The sequence below is a fragment of the Tympanuchus pallidicinctus genome, unplaced genomic scaffold (assembly GCF_026119805.1).
Source record: "Tympanuchus pallidicinctus isolate F22 unplaced genomic scaffold, pur_lepc_1.0 scaffold8, whole genome shotgun sequence".
Lineage (NCBI taxonomy): Eukaryota > Metazoa > Chordata > Aves > Galliformes > Phasianidae > Tympanuchus > Tympanuchus pallidicinctus.
This window is the reverse complement of record NW_026294802.1, coordinates 19,076,102-19,093,852: the sequence shown is the minus strand read 5'-3', so window position 1 is coordinate 19,093,852 and position 17,751 is coordinate 19,076,102. Positions and strand designations below refer to the sequence as shown.

At 39.0% G+C, this 17,751-nt stretch overlaps 1 protein-coding gene across 10 annotated transcripts in view; it reads right to left on the bottom strand.

Moving 5' to 3' along the window:
* The window catches only part of NR2C1 (nuclear receptor subfamily 2 group C member 1), a 50,951-nt gene that overhangs the window by 22,043 nt on the left and 11,157 nt on the right, over positions 1-17,751 (bottom strand). For 7 of the 10 annotated variants that reach the window (XR_008202599.1, XM_052667380.1, XM_052667382.1 and 4 more), the window contains 5 exons: positions 17,273-17,456; positions 15,286-15,361; positions 10,136-10,243; positions 4,309-4,539; positions 1,025-1,106 (listed from right to left, as the gene is read on the bottom strand). Coding sequence is in view for 9 of the 10 variants with exons in the window: in XM_052667380.1 (XP_052523340.1) it covers positions 1,025-1,106; positions 4,309-4,539; positions 10,136-10,243; positions 15,286-15,339 (475 nt within the window). In the remaining variant the exon portion in view is untranslated. The remainder of the gene's footprint in view (positions 1-1,024; positions 1,107-4,308; positions 4,540-10,135; positions 10,244-15,285; positions 15,362-17,272; positions 17,457-17,751) is intronic. The other 3 variants (XM_052667383.1, XM_052667386.1, XM_052667384.1) reach the window with 3 other exon arrangements.

Below are 17,751 nucleotides of genomic sequence, written 5' to 3'. Positions count from 1 at the left end.
GCTTCCCAAAAGAAAGTATTTAATTGCAGTTATCACATTGTGATATTATTACTCGAGGATCATCACACAGATTTCAACCAGATAAAGCATAAGAATGTTCTGAGGGAGCAATCATTTTCCCTACATAGTCTAATTGTAGCTAAATAAGTAGAGTCAAGTTAACACCTCATTTCTCTTACACTACATTACCAAGTGAAAAAAGAAAGGAGCTTTCAGTTCTCCCTTCCAAGAGAAGTAATTTCAGCTCCCTTCTACCCTCTCAGTAATTTCAGCTCTGACAGATTTGAAATACCTGGTGGCAGGCACACATGCAAGAGGAATGTGGGAGACAGCTGGAAAAGCATCAGAGTTCTTCAGTACAGAACTCCCACCACACTTCCTTCCCATTTCTTGTTATCATTAGGCAAAATTTAGTGCGTGACACATTTTTCCTACCTTAGCACTCTATTTTGCCAGTGAATACACTGTTCATTTTTAACTGGAACTATAGTGCATTTTTGCAGTTTTAATAGTGGTTCTTCAAATAGTGAGCTGTCCCACAGAAATCTCACATTAGCACTTCTTTTCACATACCTACAATGTCTTCTTTACCTGTTGGTTTCATATTTTAAATAATTAAAAGGTTTCTCACCTGTTTCTGACTTGACAACAATAACACAGTTCACTGCATGATCTCCTTTTAAGTAACAAAAAGCTCTTAACAGCAAGTCACCTAAGTCATTTTTTCAGCCAATTTTTACAATACAAAATAAAACGTATTAGCCTAAGGAAAAAAAGGCAAAAATTATCTGGTAGAAAACATAGTTTGCATTTCTAAAGTAAAACAGAAGTAAACAAGTCCCACCCACAGACATTAAAGAAACATTTAGTTTAATTCTCTGCTGAAAAAGACAGTCTATCTTTTCTGTTTATGCATGTACATACATCTATTTATATGTGTGCAAACTGTTATATCCCTTAAGAAGAACTTTAAACTGCTGTTATGAAGTTGCACTACCTTATTAAAAACAAGCAAGTGAAATACCTGATGCCTTGTCTCCACACACAACACACAGATCAAACACTTTATTTAGGGCCTGCTCATTGGGAGAGTTGTCTGTTAAAATCTGAAAGAAAGTAGAACATAATGTCATTTTTATTTTTCTCACCATCAAGAAATATCACAGTAAATCACCTTTGTGATTTCTTCTAAGGGACCAAATCGACAAACTGTGAGGTTTTCTTGACTACGTTTTACAGCCTTCATAGACACAAAGGAGCAGAGCTACCTGCCATGCACTGTGCTCCCAATTTTACCTGTAATGTTTCCAAAAAGAATTCAAGATTTATTTAAATACTACCTCTGGAAAATGGGCTGACATTTTCAAAAACATTTATTCTCTGCATACTTGTTTTGTTGAATACATACCTTCTGTTGAATTCTGTATGTACAGTCTAATGAATGCAAATTATTTTTTGAATGTAAATTATGACTGCCACGTAGAGGCTGTTATTTCTATATTCTGATTTGTCAATTTTTTTTTTTTTTAATAATAGACAGAGATGGTGGCTGATAGAAAATGAATTCTAACTGTGCCATGAATTATCAAATGATGCACGCTTTGGTTTTTAATAACAGTTTGACATTATGACTACATTCATGTCTTACTCATTTCTCTCTGGCACCTGAAAAGCATCATTAAGCACATCAGAACCACAGCGCTGCAGGGCAGGCACTGTGGCCTTCCATTTGACCTTAAAAAGACCCATCTCAGTGAGTCAACAAAGCACAGAAAAATAACCAATGTAAAAAAGGAATCCAAAGGATCACAACAAGAAGCAGCAAGCAAATATCATCTTGACAATAACACGAAGTGGAAAACAGCACATTCTTCCAATTAAAAAGTGATATAATTTAGAAATGCTATGAGTTTCTAACTTCTACAGCATCTTAATAGGAAGTCTGACACCCTCATCCCCTCCGTGCTTATTCAAGACAAGACCTCTGATAACAAGAAGGGTAACTTTCTGGAAGAGAAGGTACCTCATCTTCCACAGAGACAATTAAGAAATCACTCGTTTGGAAAACAGCATAGGCTTATGTAAGGGAATGTTTAACAAGTCTCTCTCTTTCTAGTTAGCCTTTATTAATTAATAATGCTGCCTCAGAAATTCACCTATTATGTTTTTCTTTCAATATAACATCTTCTTAAGAAAAATAATCATGACAAGTTAAAAGAATGTTAACCTTTCATTTTGTTCTAATTCCCGTTGTTATACAAGTTCATGAGCTTATATAAAAGAAGAAAACCTATTTTAAGTCCTTCCATAGATGAAACCTGCTGCCCTGAAGCTGTAAGTTCCACGTAAGGAAGGACTACAGAATTTGGCCCAAGGAGGAAATAAAAATCCCAGACACACAGAACTCACCAACTGACTTTAAACACGTAGAATAAACTTGTTTACTGAGATGAAGAGCCACTGAGGGTGGAACAGATGATGGGAGAAAGAGCCTTGCAAAGTGTCAATGTAAAGATAAAATGTGAAGGAGAGATTTTCTGCATAGCAAATGAATGAGTATTTCAAGTGAAGGTCATGAAATAAGAAGAATGATGTGAAAGGCAAAACTGCAGACAAAAGATTGTGTAGGACAGAAAGTATGAAAGAGCCCAAAGAATATGGAGTTGAAAAGCACATTAATGACACTATTTTTTATCCTCACTGAAAGTCAGTGAAATACAATCTCTGCAACTATATACTAGCTGGCAATAGAACAATCTAACTGAAGTGAGAGCACATCCTGTTGTTTCTCAGACCCTCCCACGTTGCCCAAAATGTACAATCAAAACTACAGCTTTTAATTTTTTATCCAGACTGCCTCTCGATACCTCAGCCTTTATACAAGGGTACACACTTCTCATCTTTTAAATTCTCTTTGAAAGTAACTTTCTTCTGAGGATTACATCAGATCATACCCTGCTATTTAAAAGTTTTGTTAAAGTTTACCTAAAACACACAAAGACACAGGCTGAAATTTCAATTGAACTGCTTTCTGCTACTGCTTGCACAACACGTGCAACATGCGAATCGGAGCTGTGGACTGGCTCCCAGAAAAGCAGTAAAGTAGAAGATCAGGACTCTTCCCTTGGGAAAAGAGATTACTTGAAGGGGCCATGACAGTGATTTATAGAAGCAATAGAATCTTTTCACTTTTTTTAGTTTTATTGCCACAGGCTATTATACAGACCAAGACACAAATGGTCTGTTAGAATGGTCTCCTAGAAATAACAAAGAAGTCATTAACTTTAGTGGCAGTTATCAAAGAAGGCCTCACTGCAATCTCCAGGTCAGGAGGTCCCTCTAAATCATCGAGTAATGGAAAGGAAAGGATACGCTCAGAAGGATCATTATTTTCTTTCACAGTTTTTAACACTTACTTAAGCACCTGTTTCTGGCCACTGTGCAGGTGTAAGATACTGCACTAAGGAGACGGCAGCTACCCTCCTGTCACCCAGACTGCCACACCAATGTATTTTACCATCTGAATAAATGTACATTGGTAAATCAACATGCAGTAACTATGTGAAGTGCAATAATACCCTACTTCACACAGAAGGAGCTCACATCTCCCAGGTCTTCTGTGCATGTTCTTCACACCCTCCAAATCAGTGCCATCGCACACTGCTCAGCTGGGGATATGGGGCAGAAGACTTGAAAGCTGGAGTATGAAGTCTAAGGAAGCAGCACAAGTTGTGTGTGAAGGAGTGAAGAGCACCGTGCATCAGTTTAGGGAGATACAACCCTGACTACTGACACTCTGAAACCATTTTGGGTTTTGTAAATGCAGAATCTTTAGTGCTGCCTTCTTCCCTGCTCATAGTCTGAGAAACTGCCTTGGAATACAATTCACACAGTAGTGGACAGTGTATGAACAATGGCATATGAAAAGGAAAACAAGCAGAAGGAAATGTTAAGCGATAAAGACAAGGATGAAAAGATTATTTTTTCAATATGTGAATATAGAGGGAGAGTCAATGAAGCAGCAATAAAAAAGGACTGTTGGTACAGCTGGAAATGACAATAAAAGTAACAGTATTCTTTCTAATCTCACATGCCAGGGTATAAATTTTAAAAGCAGTACGTTTACCAAAAAATTTGTTTTCCTTGTAATTTCTAAGCAGTAATGCTAACTCCTAATGCAAGGGAAAGTAGAGCATTAAAAAATATAAAAACCTCAAAAAAGGAGAACGCAGACATACATATTTGGAAATAAAACATCTCTTCTTATTCCATTTGAATCAAAATTATGAAATAAAGTGGATTATCTACCTGGATGTGTTGTGCAGATATATCAGGGGATGCAAAAAACAGTTGGTTGACACCTGCAGCATCTGGAGTTGCTAGGATAACTTTTCCTGGAGTGGAATCTTGTCTGGCAAGGATCACCTTGCTTGGGGTAGAGCCATCATGATTTGTTAGGATGAACTGCTTGCCTGCTGAGTTCTGATCAAGTGCTGTAACAATCTGAATCTTCTGGCCCGTCTGCTGATCTGTGACAATCTAATAATACATTTATCTCAAATTGTTATGGTAATTTAAGATCACCTTTGGGGCCCAGCCTGGGCACTTGAAGAAAACTGGAATTTTGCCCTCGACATTTGTGAAGCAGGACTGTCTTCCCCTCTGTCACACAAGAGTTACAAAAACTAAGGCAAAATCTTGGATTTTCACTTGCTTTTAAATGCACTCAAGTCACTCTTACGTTCGAAATCAAAACCTGAATTAAAATCCAAGTTTTATAAATGGCCAATGCTTTTACAACTGCCAAATCTGCTGACAATTACAGCATCCAGAAATTGAGGTGTGTGTAACTCAGCCCTAAGACCCACAAGGTTATGAGAAATCTTAATTCTTGGACTCACTGCATGCCATGCACAGCCCTTAGCACCTTCCATATTGGGATGCTTCACAACAAACATCCTTCAGCACCAACTGTACACATCAAAGTGAAAAAAGAAAAGTATCAAACAGCAAAAAAATCTTGTTGAATCTTTACAAACAATTTGTGCTTCAGGGTTTTGCTCTGGTTTTTTTTACATATATGCTCCTAAATAAAATATGCAAGTAAAACAGAATCTCTCTCCCGGATACTTTTTTCTTTTTTTTAAACCAATAAACTTTTCATGTGTCATTTCTTAATCAAGAACAAACCTACAGGCTGCTGGGTTTTGGTTCGGGTTTTTTCTTTTCCATCTTTCCTATTTTCAAACACAAATACAGCAGACTTTTATTAAAGAACTCTCCAATAAGCCCCCATTTTTAGATTAAACAAAATTTGTTTTCAGATTATTGTTAATAATATTGTTGATATTTGTTGATAATTGTTTTAAGGTTAATCCTTGGATAAAATAATCAAGATTCCATATATGTTCCATTACAAAACTCACTTTTATCACTTCTTGCCTTTCTCTCCAAAAGCCTTCATGTCAGTCTGCCTGGCTTAGTGTAGGCATTAAGGAGAATCGTTCTGCAGTGACTGTTTGCTGCAAACTGTTTTTTAACTACAGATCAATCAAACTTGCTAATAACACTTTCAGGTGTCCAACTTCTTTTTTTCTTTGCAAAGAACTTTTTTAGGCTAGAATTATAAAATTCCAAGGGCTAAAAATATAAAACAAGAACTAGAGCTGTCATGAGATTGGGGTTGAGGGTAGCATGGTAGGACAAAAACCCCACAGCAGTTACTAATATGATGAATAAAGGGTTTTCCATTCGGTTTTCAAAGACATGCACACATTCAGGGCCACAAATGACTACTGCAGTCCTTTATTTCCTCTTTCAGTTCCTTTCTGATTCCTTAGAAGGCAAACTTCCTTACCCTTTCAGTTCCTTTCTTTCCCTAACTTATTCCTCACATTCCATTTTTCATTTTATAATCTTTATTTCTCATGTCATTTCTGACTATTACCCAGAATATTACTGAATAAATTACCCAATTTTCCATCCCCACCTCCAAACACCTCTACTCCATTGGGATCAGAAGAAATCCAATGCATGTAATCCTCAACTGGGTGCTAGCATGTACAAAGTCAAACACAGAACACTGTGCTCTTTCTTGAATATCTAGACCTGCTCTTTAAAAGATGCTCACACTGAAGATCTGTTTCACTATCAAAATTTCAAAGTGCAAATGTAAACATGAAAACAGAAAGGCATACACCTTATCTAGTTAGGTTTACACAAAGTATATTAAAAAACAACATATTCCAAGCTAAGGTTGAATTTCTTATATATATATATATATATATATGAGCTGAATTATCTGATTTCCAGCTTATAGTCCACCTCTTATTTTTAAAATTGTTACGTATTTGTGGATAAATATGGCAGAAGAGCCATTTCTACTTCACATGGTTCACTTCACTGCTACTAAACAGTCTTAATTCTTCAAATTGCTTCCTGGAATTCTAGGGGGATGCCCACATGGTTTTCACTGCATGACATAGTGGATACATTGTTATGCATCTATGCTGAGCTATTCAATCTGCACACAAGCTTTCTGCGCTCTCCAGGTATGACAACTGATAGATGTAACAGAAAGCAGTTTAAATAATTAAGAGCAGTTTGTCTGCAGCAGAATTCTTACAGTCAGATGCCTGCAAAAACTCCACCTGAATCTCAATGGGACTTAGAAAATGGAACAACTCAAAGTATAACAACCTTATAATAGCCCGAATTCAGGTACTTTAAATGTTGAGGTAAGAGAAAATAATCAGAAAGGAAAAGAAAAATCCACCTGGCCCCAAAGACAACACATTATGTTTCTTAATAATGTGAAACTCAGTGTTGCCAAAGAGATCATGCTATAAAGCAGGAATATAATAGCTCAGGACTGACTGCTTAAAAACATATTTCTTGTGTCTATTTCATTTAAAAGCCCTGATGGTAAGATAGCAATTTTCTTTTTCCTTCATTGCCTTGCCTGTTAATGTATTTTGACTATGTTTGAATATAATTTCAATAAATTAAATATTGCAATAATCCTGTTACTCTTCTGGGAATAATCAAAAACATGTTGAAACACAGAGCACTAGCTTAAAAAAAAACCCAGGGATTTGAAAATTTAATAACATGACATCCAACTTTTCTATGTGTTGGCTGTAAGTGGCAAGGATTTCTAACTGGGCACTGCAGGGAATGGCTCTATAAGCAGAGCCCAGCAGTGCCCCATGTCTGATCAGAGCCAGCTCCAGCTGCTCTAAAAGGGCCCCACTGATGCCAGAGCTGAGCCAAAAGAAATGCTGGGTGTGCCTCTGGCAGAGCAGAGCCAAGGAAGGGAAAAACTGCCACACTGCAGCAGCTGGGAGAGAGGAGTGAGAAAATGTGAGAGAAGCAGCCCTGCAGCCACCAAGGCCAGTGCAGGAGGAGGGCAGGAGCAGAAGTTCCCTGCAGCACAGGAGAGGCCCACAGAGGAGCAGGGCATCCCCTGGCAGCCCATAGGTACCACACAGAGCACTGCAGCCATGGAGGAGCCCATGGTGGGACCCGTGTGGGCAGTGCCTGAAGGGTGGGCCCCATGGTATGGAGCTGCACTGGGGCAATGGTTGGAGAGCTGCAGCCTGAGGGAAGCATGCATGGGATCAGTTTGGGAAGGATGGCATCTGGTGGGAAGGACCTCATGTGGAGCAGTGGCAGAGAAGGACCATGAAGGATGGCACAGACGTAGCATTATGAACCACAACCTGCATTTCCCTGTTTGCAGGGAGAAGGTAGAAGAGGGTGGATGGGGAGGAAGGTGTTTTCAGCCGATTGTCAGTTCTTACTGCTGTGGTCTTTTATCAGTAGCAAATAAATTATATTAATCTCTTTGCTTTCCCTGTGACAATATCTTGAGAGTGATCTTCCCATCCTTATGTCAACCTACAAGTTTTTTTTTCCCATTGTGTTTTCTCCCCATCTTTTTGTGGAGAATTCAGTGAGAGCGGTACAGAGGTGCTGAGCTGCCTACCACAGCAAAACGACCACAGAAACAAAGTGCTAACGTGCCCTAAAAAGAGTAACTACTGAAATATGTTTTAAAGTATATTTTAATCATGATTTTGAATTTCAAGATCTGGGATATCATCTCTTTATATACATTTAAGAATAATCAGATAAAGCAAAAAAAAAAAAAAAAAAAAATTATAAGCTCAAAACTAATCTAACATTTCACTGAGATGCATTTGGCTGTACAAACTTTTTTACTTTTCACTATAAATTCTGCTTTGTCAAAAGTTTTTGTTACTGATTTCTGTCTCCTACTGAGTCTGTTATTATTTATATGGCTGCCATGTTTGTAGATGCCTACTACAGGAAGGACATCATTCTCCCGAGTGCTGTCCCAAACATATCAAAAGAAAACCATTATCCCAAAGCACTTGCCATCCACTTTGAAGCAAGAATGGTTGAGTATGGTAAAAAAAAGACAAGGGACAAAGTAATAGAAACAAGTCATCTTCCAACTAGCTGTGATGATCAAAAACTATATAAAGATCCCCAGAACAAAACTGTCCCTATAAATAGTTCTTCTATGTGCATAATATTTGCAGTAGCTATAGTCATTCTCCAAATGTAGTTCTCTCTTCACCTGAACCCTGCTCCAGAAGCTGACACAAGGGTTTAGACAACTGACATTGATTTTGAAACAACAAAACTGACTTGCTGTTCAACAATAAAGGCTCATGGTTTTATACGTCACCCTGCACTCAGGCCCTGATACGGGAATTACATTAAATAGCTTTGCACTACAAGGGCTGAGGGCAGCCACTGCTCAGGGATTGGTGGGGCATCAGTTGATGAGTGGTGAGACACTGTGTTGTAGCTGGGCCATGGGTTGGCAAGCAGTTGTGGTGTTGCTAAATGTTGGTCAGTGGGTGGTAAATAATTGTATTATGGCTATATATATATTGTTATCATCACATATTTCTTTCAATTCTCCTCTTCTGTCTTAGTAAATAGTTTTTATCTCAACCCACAGTTCTATTTTGCTGCCAATTCTCTCCCTCATCCCACTGTGAGAGCGACTGAACGGCTGTGTGGTGTTCAGCTGCACAACAGCATACGTACAGTGACAAAGGAAACAGTATAAAGAGACAGCACTTAATTAATATAAATTAATTAAATGTACAGCTGTACATGAACCATTTAAAAGGAGTGGAGGTAGCTGAAAAAAAGATCTAGTGGATACATAAGGCTGGTACCAGGACCAGAGTACAAGAAAATAAAACACAGGATCATGTATGGGATGCCTGTGAAGACTCTTGAAAGGCAGGGCAAAGCTTGAATGCAATGCACTGAAACAGGAGTAAACAATGAAAAACACTGAAGAGTGAAGCAGCAAAAGTAAAAGCCGCCGAGGCTACAGCAGCAGCTGGCTCACAAACTAGTGGTTTTGTATGCACCAACATGTATCTCTTCTGCAGCTGATATTTTTCTCTAGGAGGAGATATAAAAATAAAAAGCTTCCAAGGACTTGCACTGACTTTTAAGGAACAAAATACAAAATCTCATCCCCCAAATCTTGCTAACCTCCATATATACACATCTATGTTTATCGTGGTTTGACTACCCACATTCATTGCCAAAAAACTCCTACCTCACTTGAATTGGAGATTTATTACCTGGTGAGGCTATAAATTAGCTTACTGGGATGTACAACATTGGTTGTGATGGCCAAAAGCCAGCATCCTTTAATGCACTGAAGAGATCAGACAGCCTTTTCATTTCCCATGACTTGTATCAACAGTGTGATGCAGAATTCCTCCCATCTCTGCTCCAAAATATTGAAACGTTCCAACAACTCAGATGAATTACCAAATCTAAAAAGTATTCAGTTTTTAAAGAGCAGTATTATTACAGTTTTAGGAATAACATTTTTTTTTATTCAGCAGTTATTATTTTTGTACCTCTTAAAAATCTTAAAAGAAAAAAAAAGAAAACCACCAAGCATTGGAATAATCTTTTTCTTCCTGTTTATAAATAAATAATCTCTGCTACCCAGGAGTGAGTATTTGCACTTCAGACAGTAAAATGAAGCAAATAAAGAAGGACCATAAACAAAACTTGGTGAAAATAAAGACTTCATTGCTGCTTTTAAAATACATTGGATGAAGCATACCTGTATACGCTGTGGTAAAGAGAGGCCTGAATCTGAAGGGACGATCTGTATTCGTTGTGCTGCCCCATCCATTAGTGTTTGTGCAACAGCTCCTTGGGAATGGGTGATCTAGAAAGAATAAATAAATGTAATAGATTGGCAGTGGATAGAATACCTTACGGAGAGATATACTACCTTAATGGATGTAGTACCATAAGATTTTATCAACTTCTGATTTCTCTGCACAAGGCTAAGGAAAGGGGTGACGCTTACTGTGCCAGGAACACAAGTGTTTGCATTTGCATCTAATTCAATCTAATTCAACAGTGTAACTTTGCTGGTTAAGAAGTTCTGTTCATGGCAGAGTTCTAAAGCCATTCTAAAAACACCTTCAGTTAGACATCCAGAAACACTGAGCAGAACAGTTGTTGACAAATCCATTTCAGTCCATTGGACCGAGTATTTTTGAATTATTACTGCTGGTGTTCATGAAGCACTTACTGAACACAGTACCTTTCATCATAGTTGCATTACATTTAAACCAATATAATTTTATCTTAACGGCTTATATAAAGCAGCTGAAGAATTTCCAGAGTGGAGACACAGCAATGCACAGAATTTTGTTCCACAGAGCCTTAGAGAGACAGAACCAAAGCAACAGAATTCTCTACTGGGGAACTACCAAGTAAGAACCTACCAATTAAACACATGAGTTCAGCAAGCATTGCATCCAAAAACAAATTTAAGCCTCTGCTCTCAGATACAGCTTATGGAAGTGCTTTAATAATTATCAGTAATTTTTGAAAATTCTTCACATGCTGTAGCCAAATGTATGTGGCTATTATTAATTAGATTATTTGCCTGCAAAAAACAAATACAGTTCCCATCTACAGAGGCTTGGTCTGAAACGTGGGGTTTTTTTTGTAGTACAAAAGACATCTGTCTTCACAGAGTTTTCAGATACCTTTGCATTTAATTATGTGTCCCTAGTAACTCCCCTAGTATTTTGCAGCATGGCTATACAGATCAAAACTCTGTCACATCCTGCAGTTCCTCTCATAGTAATTCCTAGCATTTACTTAAAAATTCATTCACTTAAAAATACATTCCCTTAAAAAAGTACCTATTCAACTTTTTTTTCTGCAGGAACTGGTATAAGGAATATATATCCACATCTGTACTGTTTCATGATTGGTTAAGAGCACTTTTGCTCCTCTTGAATCAGCTTCCTGAGTGCGCTACCGCACCACCATATAAGTGGAAATGACAGCATAAGAAAGGAGAAAGAAGACTGCGGGTTCTGATGCTGAAGGGGAAAAAGCAGGAAGCAAAACTTCCCCTTCCAGCACAGATACAAACTCCAATCATCTTAGCTTTACCTAGAAATGCATTGCTTTTGGCACCAGTCTCAGCTGTTATAAGCTGAGATCCTGTCCCTTCAGCTTCGTTGTGTTGTTTAGTCATTCATTGATCTGGAACAGGACACTCACAGGACATTCTGTGACTCTGTGACACTGAGGAAGGTCAAAAAATAGTGCAGCAAAAGAGAGATATGGGCTATTTTTAGTGTAGGTCAAACCTTCAGGCCAAATCTCCACAATGCTCAGAAGCAGATACATCAGAGCAAATCACAGAATAATAGAATCATAGAATGGTTTGGCTTGGAAGGGACCTTTAAGATCACCTACTTCCAACCCTCTGCTATGGGCAGGGACACCTCCCTCTAGACCAGGTTGCTCAAAGCCCCATCCAGCCTGGCCTTGAAAATGAGACAGTGGGATTAATCTGCTGGGGACGGGGGGGATGCTGCTTAAGTCACCTGCACCACCAAAAGAAATGGTTGCCAAACTACCACCCAAAATACCTTGGAACACTGCCTGCTAAAAATACCACGTATTTCATGCAGGTGAACACTTTCAGAAGTGACACGATTTGTCCACTTTGCTTAAGTAAAGGACAAAAAAGAATCCATTCTACAGTAATGTTGAGAGCTTGTAAGAAGTACCTGCACACACACAAATTCCACATCAGCCTTTCAAACTGCATGCACAAGTGGTGACTTTCAGGCAAACATATTTTTATGCAAACTTGTCCCTACTTTACAAAATAAGCTACGTATTCTGAAATGGCTTTATGCTTGCTCCCTGAAGTGTCGCAATTTACATGTGGTAAAAAGTAAAACCACCCATTATCCTCTAAAAACAACGTCAGCTTGACAGCTTATACAGAACAAAGATGTCATTGCAGCCCAATAAATAAATAAATAAATACTGATCAGAATAACCACACAAGTTGTTAAAGACTGTATTTTGTTTGAATATGGGAGATTCTGTTTAGACAAATGTGCAACTTTCCTCTATTATCTGAAAGGTCAATGGAAACAAAGTACCATATATCTAGCATACAGAACCACAGATTACATCAGGCATGTCCAACTCATGGCCCACAGGCTGCATGTGTTTCAGCATGGCTGGCAATGCAGCCCAGCCCCTCCCCATGCTGTAAAGGCAGTGGCTCTACCCTGCAGAGCCCAATCAGTCAGTGTGCTGTTAATGCTATGTTGACTGAAAGCAGGGCATGGGGAGGGCAGCACTGCGCAGTGCTGACTCAAGCAATGGCAAATCATTGTATCTGTTTAGATACACTGGCTAAACACAGGGCACAGCAAAGAATACAGAGCTGTGCTTTCCATATTGATAAAGGAATTTGAAAACAGAATCACAGAATTATTGAATCCTTAGAGTTGGAAGGGACCTAAAGGCCACGTTGTTCAATTCCCCTGCAGTGAGCAGGGACATCTACAGCTGATCAGGGTGCTCAGAGCCCGGTCCAGACTGGTCTGGAATGCCTCCAGGGACAATGAGGTGGGGATTTCCACCACCTCTCTGGGTAATTTGTTTCAGTGCCTCAACATCCTTATTGTAAAAACCTTTTCCCTTATATCCAGCCTAAATCTCCCCTCTTTTAGTTTGATACCATTTCCTCATGTCCTATCAAACAGAATCTGACCCCTTCTTTCTTAGAGACTCCCTTCAAGTACTGAAAGGCCACTCTCAGATCCTCTTGGAGCCTTCTCCAGGCTGAACAGCCCCAGCTCTCTCAGCCTGTCCTCAGAGGGAGGTGTTGCATTCCATGGATCATTACTGTGGCCCTCCTCTGGACACTCTCAAACAGCTCCATGTCTCTTGCACTGAGGACTCCACATCTGGATGCAGTACTCCAAGTGAGGTCTCACCAGCACAGAACAGAGGAGTATGATCACCTCCCTCACCCTCCTGGCTGCACTTCTTTTGATGCAGCTCAGGATACTGGTGGATTTCTGGACTGCAAGGGCACATTGCTGCCTCATGTCCAGCTTGCCATCCACCAGTACCCTCAAGCCCTTTCTGGCAGGGCAGTGGTTTCCATGGAAATAAATGGGAGGCATTACTTTTGGTGTGACCTACATATATGCAGGCCCAATTTCAATTTCTATTCACTAAATGTAGCTGAGGCAAGCCAAAAGGTTAAGCTCTCAGAGATCAAATGAATTTCCTACAAGAATCAAGTAATGTGCCCTTGATGTAGAAATGTGTATTATCTCAAACTCAGCAAAAGATGATGAGTAGTACGAAGAGATGGCTACCAGTCATCTCTTTAAATTGCCTCTGGTACCCATTAGATCCTTCTCCAAACCTATCAACTTCATCACTTCAGCAGAAAATCTTTCATTTGTATCAGCCAGATGCTGGTGCAGAACACAGAAAGACCTTCCCCTTCTTCTGGCACTGGGACACCAGATCAGCTCTCTGTCTCATGGAACCATGTTAGGAAATTGAGAACAATTCTCACAGGAGCTAAGCATCATAATTTAAACTTGCCATCCTCTTCTCCAACTAGGACACATGCTTCAGCTAGCTTTGACGAACCCCTAACTTCCAAAACACAAGAAACAGAAATTACAGCCCCACCAAAACTTCCCCAAGGAATTATACAACCAAAACAAAGCTACACTAGACACAGCATTCCCCCATGTGAAGAGGAAAAGTGAGAGAAAGAAAAAAAATTGCAATTGCCTTAGTAATTCTCAGATGCTACAATACTGAAAACCGTAAGATTTTATACAGAATAGATTTTCCATGCAGCATGTCCCCAACTGTTACATTTGAAATCAGGATTGAGAGGAACTGAAATTATTTTAAATTCATCCTATCTACAGTACTAGACAGGGAACCAAGAGTGGATACTTCAAGCCAATAAATAAAAGTTTTCTGCTCCTATCTAATTTAAAGCAGCGCTAAAGACGAAAGTATGTATGCTGTATGGGAACTGCTGAATCACGGCCTGAACCTCAGATTGATAACCTGAGGCAAGCAATGAGCCAGCCAGAGGAGCACAGGTGAAGGCTCCTAGACCTATTTAAGAGCTGGTTACCAGTGAGGAAGGATCTCTTCTGGAGATTGGCTTTGCTGGAGTTTTGTGAGTGAGCCCAGGATAGGGGAAAGCCTTCTATTTATTCTCTTTTGCTATCATAGTCTGCTTTATCAAACACTCTTGTTTATTTCATAATTATAACATCTTAATATTCATTGATCATACAGTATGCCCAGTATTCACACTTCCAAACTGCCTGTACATCCCTGGAAGTTCTTTGGCTGCAGTATGCAGACTCGTATATAGGTTACAAAAAATGAAAAACAGGAGTTAGCAGAAACAAGAGTTCAGTCTTCCTTCTGACTTACGCCAAATGTCAACCAATATTTTACAATGAAGATGACAGCAAGGCATTACTTATAAGAACAAAAATGACAACAAATGAAGCAATTCTTAAGTTGGAATGTAAAAGCTCTGTAGTGACAACTTTGACGGTAAAGTTCCTAAGTGAAAGTGAGCTAAGCAATCATATGATGAGGCAGCTCTCTGAAGACCACTACACATCCAAAAGGCACAGCTGAGCAGCTCGTCGCTTACTGAAAACACTTCTGTAACTTCATTGCTGTGGGGAAACTTTGGCAAGGCAGATTTTGCAGTATAACTTTAAGATGGACACAGTAAGTTCATCTTCTATGTAAGAGTCTCCTGAAGCCTGCAGTATACTAAAAATTAGTTTCTCTTGGGATTTTGGTTTTTACATCTTACTCTGTCCATTTTATTATTCAATGTCTCCTAAATATGATGAAAAATGTATGTACCTCTCCCATTTGCTGCTCAATAATTTGATGGGCCAGTTCCTCTATGGTTGCCATGACTGTTAATCACCAGAATTTCCTGTCAAAAAAAAAAAAAAAAAAAAGGAAAGAAGATGCTTAACATCTATAACCTTTCTAATAAAAAACATCTTTGGGAAAATAGAGTCCATAGAAGTTAACTCACATTCATAATTGTCTGAAGGTGACACCCCTGCAGAATTTGAAGCTTGATTATACTATGAAAGCAATAAATTATTTTCTATTTGCAAACTTCTGTATCTTTGTATTCAACTCACATAAAGACTTTGTAGTTTTCCCTCACCATTCTAATGAAGAGCAACTAAATAATAAACTCCCTGAGAACAGAAGTGTACTATTGGCCCTGACATCAGCAGGGACATAATCAGCACCTTAAAACAGAAACCTAGCCGTTTTTGTTGATGCAAATCAAGGGCAGAAAAACATAACTTCTTCTAAACACATACTGATCCATTTGTGCAAGTAGGAGTGCCTGAAGGTCAATGTTACAATTAGCACTGGTATTGTAGTTACAGAGTAAGAAGTCCAAATCTTCACGAGAAAAACACTGCTGTAATGTAGCATTAAGTATTGAGATGTATGCCTTGTTTGTCTGGGCATCCATATATAAATATTCATTAGGCAGTATGTAAAAGGAACATACACAAATTATGAAGCACTATGCTTAATTTTCTGACACAAGTTGTTTTAGAAGCACTTTTTATACAAGGCAAGACAGTACTCTGACTTTAAAGGATTTGTCTATACACGATACTTTGTTTCAAATATAGAATATATTTGAAATACATAGCTTTTACATTGCAAAGTTAGTGTTAATAAAAGTAGTTATAGATGTAGAAAAGCTGTACGTATAACAAATACAATCAATTGATTTTCCCCCTTTAACTTTGCTAGAAGTTCTAGGAACTATCTACTATCCCAGTAATCTCTAAACTTTCCCAATCAATTATGCAAATAAAAAATGTAATTCATTTTGAAGCCCATACTGTTCTTACAACCGAAAACTGAGATATCTTTTGACTAAGGAAAGAACTGCAGTCTTTGGAAGTGTGCACTGTGCACTAAATGCTGACTGATGGAAAGGAAGAGTACAAAAATACTTGGGCCCACAGACAATTTTTAATCTCCCACTAGCATGCTGCACTGTTCATTAAATTAAATGAGAAGATTACAGATATACATATAAAACATCTAAGACTGAACCTTACGTTGAAAAGCATTCTCTCCTTGGAAAATCTAATCAGTAGCAGTATCTTTGCAGGAGTGCTCTATTAAATCACTCATGCATACAGTGAGCTGTAGAACAACCACTATGAAAGATTTTCAAGTCTGCTAATGTACTCTAACAGATGTTTTCTTAAGTAGAATCACAGAACGGCTTGGCAGGAAGGGACCTTTTTCAAGCCCACCCAGCTCCAACTCCCCTGCTGTGGGCAGAGCTGCCCCCACCAGCTCAGACTGCCCAGGGCCCCATCCAGCCTGGTCATTAGCACTTCCAGGGAGGGACAACCACAAATTCTCTGGGCAACTTGTTCCAACACCTCACCACACTCTGAGTGAAGAATTTCCCCCTAATATCTAAGCTAGATCTCTTCTGGTTTAAAATTGTTCAATCTTTTCCCATCACATGTAGAAAGTTGGTCTCCCTCCAGTTTACTGGAAGGCCACAATGAGACCTCCCCAGAACCTTCTTCAGGCTGAACAAAACCTCAGCCTTTCTTCATAGGAGAGTTAAAAAATTAAGAACAAGTAAAATTCTGAAATTCTGATTTTGTAACTGACCCTGGTTTGAGTATGGGTTTTGGTTTGGACTAGAGATTTCCTGAGGTCTTCTCCTGCCTGCACCCCCTGGTGCCAGCACTGGTGTAACTGTGACCTCATAGCCAGAAGCAGTTTTGTGTTAGTTTGTGTTAGTTTTCAGCCCAATGAACGACTTAACTCATTACATTACCATAAAAATGCTACTGCTGCACCAGTGGTGGCGTGGAACTGTAGGATGACCCCTTTCCACAGCCACACAATTTATGTCCACTTAGGCCATCTGAAGTCTCCCATGCATTCCCACAGTTCTATAAACTGTTGTTAGGTGAGCCTTGGAGTTTAGACACACTTACTTTGGAATCTTATGGATGAACCTGGTGAAGAAACAAGAAAAAGAGGATGAAAAAAAGCAACAAGCAGCCCCAAGGACAAAACAGGCAACATATATGACCATGAAGTGGTCTTGCAGACTTCTGGTCCACATGCTGAAGCACTGTACAATCAAGAGGCTGACAGGGAGCAATCTTCTTGCTCCACTTCTTATTTCCAGGAAGAGTAAAATTTTATAATTGTAAGAACTATAATAGCTAAAGCTGTTCTGAAAAGCAAGGCAAGGAAAGCAATGCAGTTACGAAGTGTCAGACACATCAGCTTATTTATAGCTGAACC